At 40.9% G+C, this 14,714-nt stretch overlaps 1 protein-coding gene across 1 annotated transcript; it reads left to right on the plus strand.

The window, feature by feature from the left end:
* The first annotated feature begins 11,390 nt into the window (after positions 1-11,390).
* Positions 11,391-12,926, plus strand: LOC147308969 (galanin receptor 2b). Its single transcript, XM_086273300.1, is given in 2 exon segments — positions 11,391-11,794; positions 12,221-12,926. Coding segments are annotated over 2 exon segments (1,110 nt in total).
* The last annotated feature ends 1,788 nt before the right edge of the window (positions 12,927-14,714 follow it).

Consider the following 14,714-nt stretch of genomic DNA (forward strand, 5'->3'; position numbering starts at 1 on the left):
ACCGAGACTGTTAGTGTGATGCTCGGTGAGGATAACTTGAACTCACTTAGAACTCACCAAGTCTGCAAAATTGAGCCTTTCTTTGAAGATTAACATGCCATCATGCCACGGGGTCTGTGGTCATTGCATGCATATGCAGTCTCACCAACCATCACTGAGCCCCCTGCCTCAGCAGCACAACACTGTGTGGAAGAAGTAGCATTTTAATAAAAATGCTAACTAGAGGAGTTCAGCCAAAGGTTAAAAGACCCAAAAGTTTCCTCAGCAGGCTTAGAAATATGGCAGAATAAGCATTGGCGACAGCAAGGGATCTCTGGCCTCTAGGTGCAACAGGATGATCTGGCAGTCCCTAAAGACAAGAGATGACAAGGCTTGGGATCAAGGGGAGTACCCTAATCCAGGAAGAACAAAGGAGAAGGACAGTGTGCAGCCAATGCCACAACTAGGAATATGGATAAAGATGGTGAAAACTGCAGCACAAGATCTGATGTAACACCTGCCAGCCAGAACTTCCTCTGAGTTTAAGATATCCACGATGTCTTACCAGCCCCAACAAACGTCTCCATCTGAGGGAAGACAGTAACTCCTTTCTGTCATCTGCACCTTTGGAGATTATCCCCGAAAAATTAATTCAACAGCTTCCTGAAGTCAAATGTAATACCAGTGTTGACATGAACAAGTCGTAAGGTTGTTGCTTGAAATGTTGCTGTAAGCCAGAATCCATTTTCTTGTTGGAATAAAACCCGATCAAGCTGACAACCAAAGCCATCCAGCACATCCACATATGCACACTGGCAGTTAAAAATAGACCTTTCGAGATAATTGAGATTTCCTGACCATGTGACATCAACAATTTGCTGGCCTGTCACGATCATTTGTTTTGATTCCACTAAGCAGGTGATCATGTTAAAGCTCACAGAGGCGTGGGCAGAGCTTGTGTGGAGGATGCTAATCAAAGAAAGTGCCAGGGATACTATATCTTTGAGGCTGTGAACTAAAGTGGGATATAGAGGAAAACTCTAATATGAGCGAACAGCTCAATGAGATTGCTCTGGGTCAAAATGCCTGACTCACGGGGGTGCTGCTCAGATGAAAGTTGAAGTCTGATTATCCTGAGTTGGGTCACTTGGGTGTTGGGATATGGAAAAACCTGAAATTCAGGTGACAGGAACACCAATGATGATGCATACCAGCTCAACTAAGAGTTGAATTTTGCACTTTTTCTTGCAGCAGTGGATGCTGAAATCTGAAAGTGAGTAGAGCAGGCTGCTGCTTGAACTGGAGAAGAGAAAGATGGGACTCGAGAATTAAATATTTTTCAATGTTTGCCAGGTGCAGTGCAGTCCAGCGGACAAAACAACAGCTGACATCTCAGATGACACTATCACAGTCCAGGGCTGGTCAGGGTTTTCTCTCTCCCGCTCTCTCCCTTTCCAATCCACTCCTTTTTCTCTAAAGTATAGTTTTGGTTGCCCCTCCTTGAGCTCCCCCTGCCAGCAGAATCAGCCTTTTTACTGTTCTTTGGCTGACATACCTGTTTGTGTTACCTCTCTCTATACAAGGACAAGCTCAAGTCTGCACTCCTCGTCAGGTTGTTGTTATATAATAACCTGACACATCACGGTAAATGGGAATCAGACTCTCTGATGCACTTTGAAGCTCCCAGGGAGATTTTCTTGCTAATGTTGCCTTCGCTACGCCTCTTAGAAAACCACCTTGTCCTTGATCAGCTGAAGCTTCTTTCCCAGAAGGATTACTCACCTGGAATCATGAGCCTGCCAGACACACACCTGAGTATCTCCCAGCTCCAAACTCTCTCTCTGTTGATCTTTGTGCCTAAAATAAAACTATTGAGAAGTGAACACTGTGGTCTGGGTCTCGCTTCAGTATCCTTCAAGGCTAAACTAATTGGCTATGGCTGATATAACTTCTGGAGCTTTTGACCATATTTCAAATATATCATAACTACACTGGCTCATTGACTTTAATCATTTTTAAAGTCTCAATGAGATCATTTTGTCTGAAACTAGAACTGTGCTAATTTATAAAGTTTATTTATTTAAATATCTGCCAAAAGTTTGCAGTGGCACACTTTTCACAATTCCTAAAATGTCAAAAGTATGTAAAACATAAGAACTGAAACTATAAACTATAAACACTATAAATTATACACTATGTAGTGTCGTAGTGACACTACAGTTTAGTGGCAATAGACAGTTTCCAGAAAGCAAAAAATTCCTGGTTCAGTCCTAAGAGATGTACAAATTTCTTTGGAGTCGTGTCAGGATGTCATCTCATGTGGAAAATCTGCCAAATCAAACACTTGGAACTTCCCACTATTGCAACCCCTTGTGAATAAGGGAGCAGCTGAAAGCAGCACGTTTTCAGAAGGTTAAAAAAGTAAGTGTGCCCAAACTTTATCTGGTCCCGTATTTCTGTACATTACTATGGAGTCTGTCACAAAGCCTACAATGACTGATTCAAGACTTGGCAGACAAGATTCTGGCAAAACAATCAAAATCAGACTTTGTCCAAAGCAGTGATGGAAGATCTGCTCAGGTCCTTTCCATAAGTACAATAATCACCACAGGCACATTACAAGACCTGCCATGAATATGCTGGCCTTGTAATGTGACCAAAAATGCTGCTTAAGTTAAAAGAATTTATCTGATCACGAGCAGGACTGTTAACTGTTCTGTTGCTAAACATTATCGCTTTTCTATTTTTCAATTAAAATTTTTATCTAATATACATTTTTCATTATACACACTAATGAAACACCAGCTAACAGCAGCTAACGATTTCACCAACAGTAGCTATCAGTAGCAAAAAAAAAAGCCGCACTTATTGAGAAAACAGTTCAGGATGTCCTCAACAAGTGTCAGCATCACTCTCATCAGACAGAAGACAGCTTCCCCGACTTACCAAGGGTATATCAGGGTAGTTTTACAGCTTCCTGTGAAACTTTGTGCAGTGGACATCCGGCATATTGACAACTGAGGAAAGCAGCATACTGACAGTCTAAACTTACCACGGATGAATGCAAGACAGGGATGTTTGTCCCACAGTTGCCACCCTAGCTATGATTGTGCACTTGAAATGTAAGAAAAACACATTCAGCTGACTGCTTTCCGCCATCTACTGCCATCTAGTGGTGAGATTTTATACACTCTATCTTTACACCAGTATTCAACTTAAACTGGTTTCCAGTTATTCCAAACTAGGAAATAGTCTTTGGGACAAGGAACTCTTTAGACAGAGAGCTGGTTGAGACCTAAATTGTAGCTGTAAAAAAAAAAAAAAACATGACTAAACATCATTTTGATCCTAACTACAAGTAATTTAAATAGTAAATCTATTCTGTCTGCTATAATTTTCCTGTATCGTTTCAGCAGTTTAGATACAGGCAACATGGCAACATACCTTTTGTACTAAAAGGAAGCGATGCCTGTGATATCACCGCTACAGCCAAATTTACATCAGATTCCTTAAGGTTTTCTTAAGATTTGATACTTTAAAAATACTTTAATAGTTAATGATCAGCACTCAATTTAACTTAGTATTCTGTGTTAAACTATAACTATAAACTGATTCACTGTTATGTTTTTGCATTTCATTGCTGAAGACATCAACACTCACTCACTCGTTCATTCAGAAATAGTCTGTAGCTTGTTTGTACTAGCCTTCGTTCTGTCGTGTTTTTTTTCATATTTCCAAAACTTTATAAGAAACAGTATAATAAGAACATTTATGATAAAAGCAAACAAAGTGTAAAATGAGGTAAAACGAGTTGAGGTTTCAATCTGACTATACTGAAAATCAGCTGCAAACCCTGCTGCTTCTGCAGTTCCTCAGGTTAAAACCTTTATTCTTCCTTACAAAGAATAAACATGACGCAACTGAGCGCCACACACTTAACAGATTCCTCTGGCTCCATCCTGAACTCGAAATGACTCAAACATCTCCCACCGACGCAGCTGTTGCTGTGTTTTTCCTCTCAGGTTCATAAAAGGCTTCTATTCACGTTGCCTCCATCTTTACGATCTGAGGAGGCGTGCTTGACACTTTCAACACTTTCTTGGTGGAGGCAGTCATTCATACTCCCTCCCTTCTTCTTAATGCCTGCGTCTGCCTTGCTCTCAGTGCTCTCTTCCTCCCACCTGCTCCCTCGCTCTATACCTGTTTGTTTTCCCTTAAAGCATAATAATACCCACCGCCAGCAATTAGCGGAGATTAAAGCTGTGTGTGCGTGCTTCAGTGTGCTTGCACTTGCGGGGGTGTTTGTACCCTCTTCTGTTTCACTGTGTGTGTGTCTGCGTGTGAGAGAGCAAAGTGATAGTGAGGTCAGAGCTGAAGGAGATGAGGCGGTGTTACCTTTAGTGGGAGTGAGATATTTTGTAGACAACAAATACATGTAGCTAGAGGCAGCGTGGCCGGCTGAGGTCACCAAGCCAAGGGAGGAAGAGAATTCTGACACTGAAGGCCGCAGAGTGAAGATGGACTGCACAGCCACATTCAAATAACAAACCATATGGGATTTTTATGTGTGCTGCTTTAGTTTGCAGATGTCAGTCTCCTTGTTTTGTTAATCTGTATCTTTGAATTGCTCTAACCCCTCCACCAGTCAAGCATTGGAATATGCAGGCACTTCATACAAGCTATAAAGTCAATTTATTTGTGACTTTAAATTTGAATTAAAACAGGTGTCAAACCATGTTCTCACAGGTGAAAGCCCAGTTCTGTTAAAGACCAGTTTCATTAGTTTTCATATTACCTGACAGATGATCAGGTCTGAATGGCCCCAGAATCAGCTAAAGTCACAGGCTGATTTATTTATTTATTTTAAAGTCTGAAAATAGACCAAGGGGGTGGTGCCGAGACCTGGTATCCTCTCAGACCACTTCAATATCAACATAGTATAAACTTCCACCGAGGCTGAAACTCCCTGCACAGCATTTATGAAATGAGTCACTGGATTTAGGAAGGACATCCAGATTAGTCTCAGACATGTTGTTTTTTTTTTTGAGATATTACCACAAAATCTCCCATTTTTCTTGTTTCAATTTATTATGCTTTTTTGAAAAACATGATGCAAAATGTTCATTCTTGTCCTATGGGTGAACCCAGGCAAGGATACCCGTAGAAGTTGATCACTTCTTACCTGGAACAGTGAGAAAAACATTATTTGCAGCGGAAAATTTCATTCATTCATCATAACAAATGATATAAAACTGATCAGTTGGTTGCTCAACATAGAAATTAACTGTTTGTGTGATTTAATTCCAGTGTAAAGTCTATAGCAGTGCCTTACGATGTGGAAGAAAAGAAGCTAGCTTCCATAATATATTAGGCCTGTGGATAATGCACTGTGATATAAAGCAATCTGCTCGTAAAAGCTATGTTTACTATCACATTTAATTGAATGAGTGACAATCCAATTACAAAGAAAACGTCATTGGGCACCATTAAAATGACATAGTGGTGTTTTGCTGCAACCTTCCGACACTGATTTTTCAGCTAGTGGAGCATCAGTAGAGCTCAGCGCTGATGCTGGACATGATTGGCTTTCCAGTCACTCCCAAATGTGCCAGATGGTGTTGATGTCAGGCTTGTGCAACACAGACAGTCCCTAAACTGTGGAGAGCACAGTAGTATTTACAACCTCGCTGCAGGAAGAAGCACCAGAAGACTTTTCTAACTGCCATTAAAACTGTCTTAAACATTGAACAGAATTGATTCTGCTTGTTTGAAAGTTTCCTTTTTTCCAGCTTGTACACTTTTACCTGAAAAAATGACAAGAGTCTCCTTTAAGCTCAAGTTGTGTGTTTGTATTTGTGTATGCATGTGTCTGTGTGTGCATAGCCAATGGGCAACGTGGGAAGTTAGAAAGACGAGTGGATAGAGGAGTAACACAGGTGCGTGCCTGCTCGTTCTCCTCTTCATACTGCACATCAGCTGATGGTAAGGGAAGGGCTTTTTCCCGGGAGCAGGTCACTGTTCACAGTAAGCGAGTCGCACACATGTACCATCCTTTTTGTATTTCCCTTTGGCTCTGCCCCGCATTTCATTCCTCTGGATTTCCTTTTAAACTCCAACTTCAATCCACACCTGGGTCTGTTTACACTAAATTCTTGGCTTCTATTTTTCCTCCACTTGGGATTCGACTTTGTTGTGTCACTCTGAAGTATTTCCATTTCAGTTCATCCTCTTGTGACTCGTGAAGAATGCATGTAAGTCTGGATGTCCCTGTTCTCTACCCTCCACAAATGCTGCTCTAACCATACATCAAAGTATTTGATGTGTAAGCGCAATAGAACAGTTCTAGATCAGTAATGGATCAAATATGGTGCTAGTGAAGACTTCCAAAGACGAGCATGGTTAGGTTCATTGGCGACTGTAAACTGACTGTATGTGAATGTGAGTCCTGCAACAGACCGATGACTTCTCCGGGGTATACCCTGCCTCTGGCCCTATGACAGCTCATGGCCAGAGGCTTTCTTTTGGAAACAGAATACAATTATGCTTTAACACTGCTTTTAGCTTCCTGTCTAATGTTACTGTTATTTTGAAGAAGGTATTGATAGAAGGTAATAGCTTTGTAGTTTAGTCGCTACTGAAACTGAATAGCTATAGCTAATTATTTGCGAATCCTCTGTCCATGTCATTTAAAACCTTCTACTGAGTGAATTTCTTCACGTGTACCAGCTGCCTCACCCAGAGCTAAAACAGCCTCAGAGATGCTGAGTGAGGAAGAGGCAGTGTTGGACTTGGACATCTTCAAAGAAAGGCTGGAAGGCTGCCTACAACTTTCAACCCAGCTCATTTCAGGTGGTTTTATGGAATGAAAAGGAAGCCAGATCATTCCACATATAGTTCAAGTGATCAAAAGGCAATCAGCTCAAATGTACATTTGCAGCAAGTTTTGCTTTCCTATAAAATCCAGCCTTACGTGAGCCTGAAATGATTGATTTTCATGCTACAGTTGTAATTAAATTTATCCTGCCACTGAAGAGTTAAAGTGGTTGAACCGAAAATAGCCGGGAGCCAGTCACAACTTCTACATCAGTAAATCAGCTCAACTTGAGGTCAGTGTGTCTAAAATTAAACGCAATTAGTTTAGCCCTGTGCTGTGCATTTCATGTCTCTTCACTTCCCATCACGTTTCTGTTCTTCTCCTCATCTGTCATGTTACATCTTTCCTTCTTATCCCCTTTACTCTATTTCGGCTCGTCATTCCTCATCCGGTTGCTGTTGAACTAATAAAACTGGAGAGTTAGAAAAAAAGATAAACAATACTAGAATGTGTGGAGTAAATTTTAGTATGACTGGAAGCAGGTTGCTAATTTGTTGCCCCCAACCATCACTTTTATTTAAGGCCTGTATGCAACAAAACAGTTTCACTAGCTATGCTGCCTCACTGACCCCTGGTTTATGTGTAAAGCGCGCAGCGTCAGCCACCCCCAAAGATGGAATTTGGACAGGTTTGTTAAGCTTTTCATCAGATACTGCATAAAAAGGACAGATGGGGTAAAGAATGAACAAATGTTCGTACAGTTGATCATCCATCTGTCCTTCACACACGATGTTGTGGACGCCGTTGATTTTGACAAAAGTGGGAGTAATGATGCATCCCACCACCGCACACTGGCATTTTCAAATTCCATTGATAATGTCACAGTTAATGGTTAAAGAGCATATCTCTGGAGATGTTGACAAAATGACACATAGTCATCATAAAAAACAAATAAACTACAACTGTACTTTGAGTCATGCCTGCTTTTTTTTTTACCGTGTTATTGTTCTCGAAATGTGTGACGAGAAAAAAACTAAACCTATGTGGGCAGCATTTGATTAGATATGGGTAAGTGTGAGGCTTGAAATTCTAATATTTAAAGTTTGTTGAATATTTGGTAACACTTTATGTTGAAATTTGCATATTTATTACATTTAATGTGGAAAGCGATTTTCAGATTTTCAGCCATATCTCTGTGTTGTCGCTATCATAAAGAATTTGTGGGTATCCACTTCCTTATAAGCTTGGGTACTAGTTTCACATTGATAATAAAGCACTTCTTAATAAACATACTTTGCACTAGCAGATAATCTACAAGTGTCCCCTAATAACATCCTAATTTTTTCTTTTTGAAAGTAAGTTCCCCATCCTGAAGGGAGGGCAGGAGCACACCATTCATCTACTAGTAAGTCAATATTCTCTATTGTGAAGTTACCTTCTCTTCACACACAGTAAAACTACTGAACAAAAACTGCAATATTTATTGAAATCTAAGAACCAAACCACACTGTTTATTTCTATTTTATCATCTCAGGAGCTTTTATCTGTGTTTTGCAGAGATCAATATTCCCCCCTCACACTGAATTCAAATTGCCTAGCAAACACAAGAGGGGAAATTTGTAGAATTGTGGGTAACTGTCCACACCTCACTGTTAACGGTTTACTTTCTTTACACTAGGTTGTAAATTAGTTTTGATGCTATGCAGCCCCATTCTGCCACTGCTCTATTTGTAGCACTTACCTGGTAAAACACAGGTAAGCGTTTACTGTGAAACCTTTTCAGTATAAGATTTAAGTTTCTGCTTTCTTCTAGAGAATGAAATATGAAGATCAGTTTTACATCTACCCATTTGGTCCTAAGGAGTGGTTCAGTTAATGGGCTAATAATGCCATAAAGACTGAAAGGCATTGTAAACAAATAGCCTATAAAGAAGATCCATTAACACAAAGTGCCTTAAACATGCATTATTTTAATCACTAAGAGGGAACAAAAAATGTATTGGAAAATTATCCGACCGCTAACTTGTGGGACCTTTGTGAACACTTTCCTGATGAACTTACTGATACTGTTCCATCAATCCCTCACCCCTGCTGTCTGCTTTAAAATATACCAAGATAGTGACGTACAAGCCTGAGGACTCGAAGACCACGAACCAGTGAGTGAGGTCACTTGTCCATTTCTCTTCATGCAAATCATCCAGTAGAGAAATCTAAACACATGATGGGAAAAGATTGAGTGAATTACATTTATTGTTTTTAATTTGAAATTGAAGTTTAAGAAAAGGGGGAAAAAAGACAGATTGGTATTAAAACTACCAACAACTATACACACCGGCCTAACTTCACTATACCAAAAGCTATAGTGAAGCAATGTCTTCACAAAAAGGGAAATTCAGACATTTCACAAAGGGAACCTGTTCTTTTATTGATTTGTAGCCTTTGCCACACAATATTAACTAGCTACGGTCATATATAATAATCAGAAGTACAGCCCGTCACTTTTTAAGGTTATTTAATAAAATAGACAGACATTGATTAGTGTGTAATTACATCTTCCAGCAAAGTGATGCATTCTCATAAACTTAATCCATTATAAATACATAGGAGTGGGCATTTGTGGAAGCTGTTGTGTTGACCCGCCATCTTGACTACAGTCGTTGAGATGTAAGTTGCCTAATAGTGTTTTATGTGGCTAGAGACGTTGTACGCCAAAAGCCAAAGAGAAGTTGTATTGTAGGGGCTGATTTCAAATTGTGTCTGCACTTTCAGACTCAAGATGTGAAGGATCATACACATGTTTTATCATCTGAGAAGAGGTCCTCTTCACCAAAAAAGCAAAGATGTGAAAAAAGACAAGGCAACTGGCATCTTGGAAAAAAAGCATCATGCTCTTCCTCCTCACCTCAATCCTCATTTCCTGAACTAAAGATATTTATGCACATAATCTGCATAAATATGCTTATTTATTCCCTATATTGTCAAAATTACTAGGTGTCAGCAGATTAGACATGCGATCCTCCTGTCTCTGGACAGCTGACGAGCCAGCTAAACAACAACAACAGCTGCTTATAAGCTAACATTATGCCGGCCAAGGTTAGGCTTGCGTGTCCTAAAAATCACACTCCCACACGCTAAGTGTCACAGTCCAACAGTGTTAGATCGACTTCAAAATAGGTCTATTTAATTCTGGCTAACAGCAGCTAACCTTGGCTAACAGCAGCTAACATCGGCTAACAGCAGCTATCAACCACTATCACCGGCTAACAGCAGCAAAACAGGAGCACTTCTCAACAGATTAGTCCAGGATATCCTCAACAACTCACCTCACTATTGCTGTCATCAGACAGAAGTGAGTTTCACTGACTTATCGAGTCATATCAGCCTCCTTTCATAAAGTTTTACAGCTTCCTCCAAAGTACATAGATGTGGACACCTGGCTATTGACAATGAGATGAACAGCAGCCATTGTAGATAGGATTTTAACCTAGTTAAAGCTTAGTTACATGCAAATTGCAATCTACTGATATCTAGCAGTGGAATTTTACTCACTTTAACTTTAATGAAGCTTAAAAAATTGGGTCAAAGTAACTCAACAATTGATATGAGTGACTCAATTTAAATTATGTAATTTAAGTTAATTGACTCACATCCAGACAACTCCTGGCATATTTTGAGGAGCCTTTATTTGGATCCCTCTTTAAAGTGTGGTTTTCTTCAAGATGTTCCAGTGGGATACACTGGAGAGCAGCTGAATCAATCCATGAAGCCATTAGTAATGCTAATGACATTTAGTGGTGCATTCCTGTTGATGCATTTGGTAAAGTATCTGGGCAATGCTGAAGTTTCTGCTTAAACACTTATGTAGAATCAAGTATTCAGAAAACATCCCCTAACATCAGTGCGCATGCAGCCAAGTCCTCTCTTTAAACATCAAGTCTTGTTTACTTGTGGGGATAAGTGGTTTGTTTACATTCGGGGCTCCACTCTGGTTAAATCTTTCTCTTCACCAAAGTCTGCACGTTGTTTTTCCTTCTTAACGACTAGTTTGTGTGTGTTGTCTATCCCTCTGGGAACAATCCTCCTTCGTCTGTCTGCTAGTGCCCGCCGAGGTGAGTTGTCTCGTTTGTGTCACGATGCAGTGGACTTGCTGATGTCACTCTGATTGTTTGTTACTTAAATCTCTTGAGAGACAGATCATCTAGTCTGAATCATCAGGCTTGTCAGTCTGAGGAAGGGCCCGGTGAGCTCCGAATTGCAAGTGATTTGGAAGAAGCAAGTCCTATTAGGAATATGAATAATACATTGGAGGCTATTAATAACTACAATTAGGTCTCAAAGTCATCAGGTGTCTCTCTAAATTCCTGATTTGGAATGCTGTGCTCTCACAGTTGTTGGCATTTTTTCATCTTTTTCTTCATATTTGTAATTGTAGACATTTGCTGAGCCTTTTCGACCTCACGTACAATAGCTTTTGGTCCAACCACCCCAGCCTGGCCGTCATGCTCCCCTTTATTTTCCTTTATTTCCTATGCATGACTATCCTCCATCTGTCTTTATTTCACAGCAGCATCTTTTTGCTGTCAGATTTGTCAGAGCCATGCCTGCTATCGTAAACCTCCTCTTTAATGTGGTTTCCACCAACACCACCATCTCCTTCGGTGTGGTGCTGCCAATGGTCAGCCTTGTCTCTCTTCTGATGGGTGTTGGTCATCTTCTGCTCTGGCTGGTGCTGTTGAGGAACCCCCGCAGTCGTTCCAAGCCAAGCTCCATCATGCTCCTCAATCTCAGCCTGGCAGATCTTGGCGCTCTGCTCACCCTGCCCTGTGCGCTCCTGACTGCCAGTTTCTATAACTGGCAGCTTGGCGGTGGGACCTGTGTCCTCCTGGGATTCACAACTTCAGTCACAGTGAGAGTGGAGATCTTCAGCCTGGCAGCATTATCTGTGCTGAGGTATCGTATCGTTGCACCATGGATGAGACCGCCTGCTAGTCTGACAAAAGTGTGAGTGTGAAGCGGAGGTGGGTTTGTAAAAATCATTTGAGGCAGTGTTTGTACAGTTGTTTGACTGTATAATGTTTACAATGATTCCTTTAACATGTTGTTCACACCTGTAAAATATTACCTTTAAAAAAGCTGCATAAATCTTTATTAAAGGTATTTAAATGTATTTCAGTACAATGGAGCAACTGACTGCTAAAGGATATCACATGTATCCCCTCTCGAGTTGGAGGAGACCAAAACAGAGCTTCAAGGAGAGCGACCAGATAAATAACTTCAAATGAATGCTACTTTTTCTCTGAAGACATCTTTTTCTTCTAATTACATATGGGAACTTAGCCGTGTACGTCCTCCACTGGAAGTTAGGCAGGTGTGCTGTATATACAGTAGCAAACAAATATACTTATCCCTTGTTTCCTTGTTCCACAGGTCATGCGCTGTGGTAGCCATTTGGCTGGTCTCGTTGACCATGGCATTACCGAAGGTCACCTACATTGACTTCAGTGGTGGTTGCACGTGGTCCGTTGGCCAAAACAAGTGGCTCTACTTCCTGGTTCCTGCCTTTCTGGTTTACTATGTGGCCCCTCTCTTCTGCATCACCGTTAACTGCAGCCTTATCATCTCTCACCTCCATAGCTGCAGGGGCTCGCTGGCCGCCGACAGACGCAACAAGAAAGCTACTGCGCTGCTCATTGGTTCCACTCTGGTTTTTGCAGTTAGCTGGTTGCCATATTGAGTTTGTCAATGTGTTGTCCCCTCATGTTATTTAGCTGCTTTTCCCATTAGCCGACTTGGGGCTAAACTATCTTCAACTTTGCTTCATCTGTCAGCCGCCACACCTGGGCCAACGCTGGAAGCGCAGAGCGTGTCCCTGCTGTGGGAAGTGGCGTCACTGACGGCCATTTTTTTGGTGTGCCTGGTGCCTTGCTGGAACCCGCCACTGTACTTCCTGCTGTTCCGTCCTGCCGTACGTCAGCTCCGTGCCCTTTTGCCATCTTTTCTTCATGTTCAACGAGGAAAACCACCTGCACAACGCTGGCGTATCGCTCCTGCTCCTCCTCCCCCACGTTTGCCAATAGCTCAGCATTCTGCACACTCTCTCACTCATCAAACCCAGACACACAGGGTGACTTAATAAAGTTTACACAGCTGTGCTCACTCACATACCCTCATGGGGCAATAGTCATATTAGATGTTATATCAACCGCTGTAAATCAAAATTCATGATTCATGCACTTTGTACAGAACATGCGTTTGTTTAGATCCTTTTGTGGTCAGTCTCATTCTGCTTGCTTTTGTAACACCTCTAAAAAGGCTCTTGGCAACAGTGTGTGTGAAGCTCTCAAATAGATGACAGTGTCTCATAAACAGAATGCATTAGGTGCCATAAAAACACAAGGTTTATATTTCTCAGCACAATACCAGTGTCACTCGGCAACTTCCTGTCTTAACAGTGGCAATTTTCCATAAGCACAAAGCTGGAAATCTGAAATGATTTAAAAACAGGTTTTGAAGACATTTCTCTTCATATACCAGAGCTCACATCACAGTTTCCAAATCCAGGTCACTGACCTTAAAACAACCTCTTTAGAGCTCCCACACGGGACCTGAACCTGTGATCTTAACAGCTTTTTTTGAAGGACGTCTGCTGACTGACATTAAACCAACCAAGCAAATGGAAATCAAACTACCAGTGGAACTTTTAAACAAACATCTCTGAACTTAAAGGAAAAAAATCTGATCATTATGTCATATAGCAGGTGTATAGTATGAAAAGAGGTTTGCTATGTTTCAGAAACCTGCCATAGGATGTCATTACATTCCATCTAGTAGATTACATCCAGCAATGTAACCTCACAGCCCCTTTACTTCACATTGTGACTGAGTAAAAGCACAGGAGACACAGTCAGCTATGCCTGCTTCCCCGAAAAGCGCCCTGTACAGCTTAGTAGCAACATTGTCTAAATTCAATGTCATTTGATAACCTTATGAAAAGAAGCCTCCTTGACTTATGGGAAGTATTACTAAAAAGATGACTTGTTTTGTTCTGAACTGTAATGCGTAGAAGTGCTTATTAAATCGGGATTTGACACAATAATTCACATCAGAAGATGACTGCATGGGAAAATGACTTCTTAACAAGTGGAGCCTATCTACATCCACGCTGATTTAATATCACAATGTAAAGGGCATGTCATGTATTTGCGCGGGTATGGGGGCTTTGTTTGACAAATTGGCAGAGGGCGGGTAATTGGATTTTTTTGTTGTTAGCCTATTCATTTCAAGATTTCTAGTAAGCAGCTGAGTTGCAATCACTTGCCCTGAAATATTGCATAATGGGTTTGTTTTTCAGCTGAAGTGAAGATTGCTTAAATTTTTATCACTAATATTTGCTTGATGCAGGGGTTCACTTTGGGTACATGCCTACTTGCTTTCTTGCTGAGAGTTAGATAAGAAGATTCTCTCAAATGTGTCTGCTTGATGTAAAGCACCAGGAAGGTTAGCATACAGAGTAGGTGCTGCAAAGGGTCAACTTTGCTCTGTCTAATACACGTTTAAACTCACACCTCTTTTAATTTAGCATTAAATGTATTATCTATATTGGACATAACAACCTGAGGTCTGGTTTTTTAAGTTCTGTATTTCTGGTGATGGATAGAGACAAGCTAGCAGCTTCCCTGTTTCATATATTTACATATGCTATGCTAAGCTAGCAGATGGCTAACTGAAGCTTTATATTTAGCAAACACATACATTTACTGAAAGTATCAGCATGAAAGCACTTATTTACTGCAAGCATATATTGTTAATCTGTTATTGTTAATCTTTTGGGGCATTTGGGGACACGAGGAATTAGTCGCCTATTTGTACATCCAGCAACCACAAAGCCGCAATCCTTGTGTGGTGTTTCTAACCAGGGTCA

This window comes from Aulonocara sp. 'chitande type north' Nkhata Bay, linkage group LG18, assembly GCF_057382095.1.
Source record: "Aulonocara sp. 'chitande type north' Nkhata Bay isolate Kocher_YH1m ecotype deep benthic linkage group LG18, A_spYH_male_GT1.1, whole genome shotgun sequence".
NCBI classification, from domain to species: Eukaryota; Metazoa; Chordata; class Actinopteri; order Cichliformes; family Cichlidae; genus Aulonocara; species Aulonocara sp. 'chitande type north' Nkhata Bay.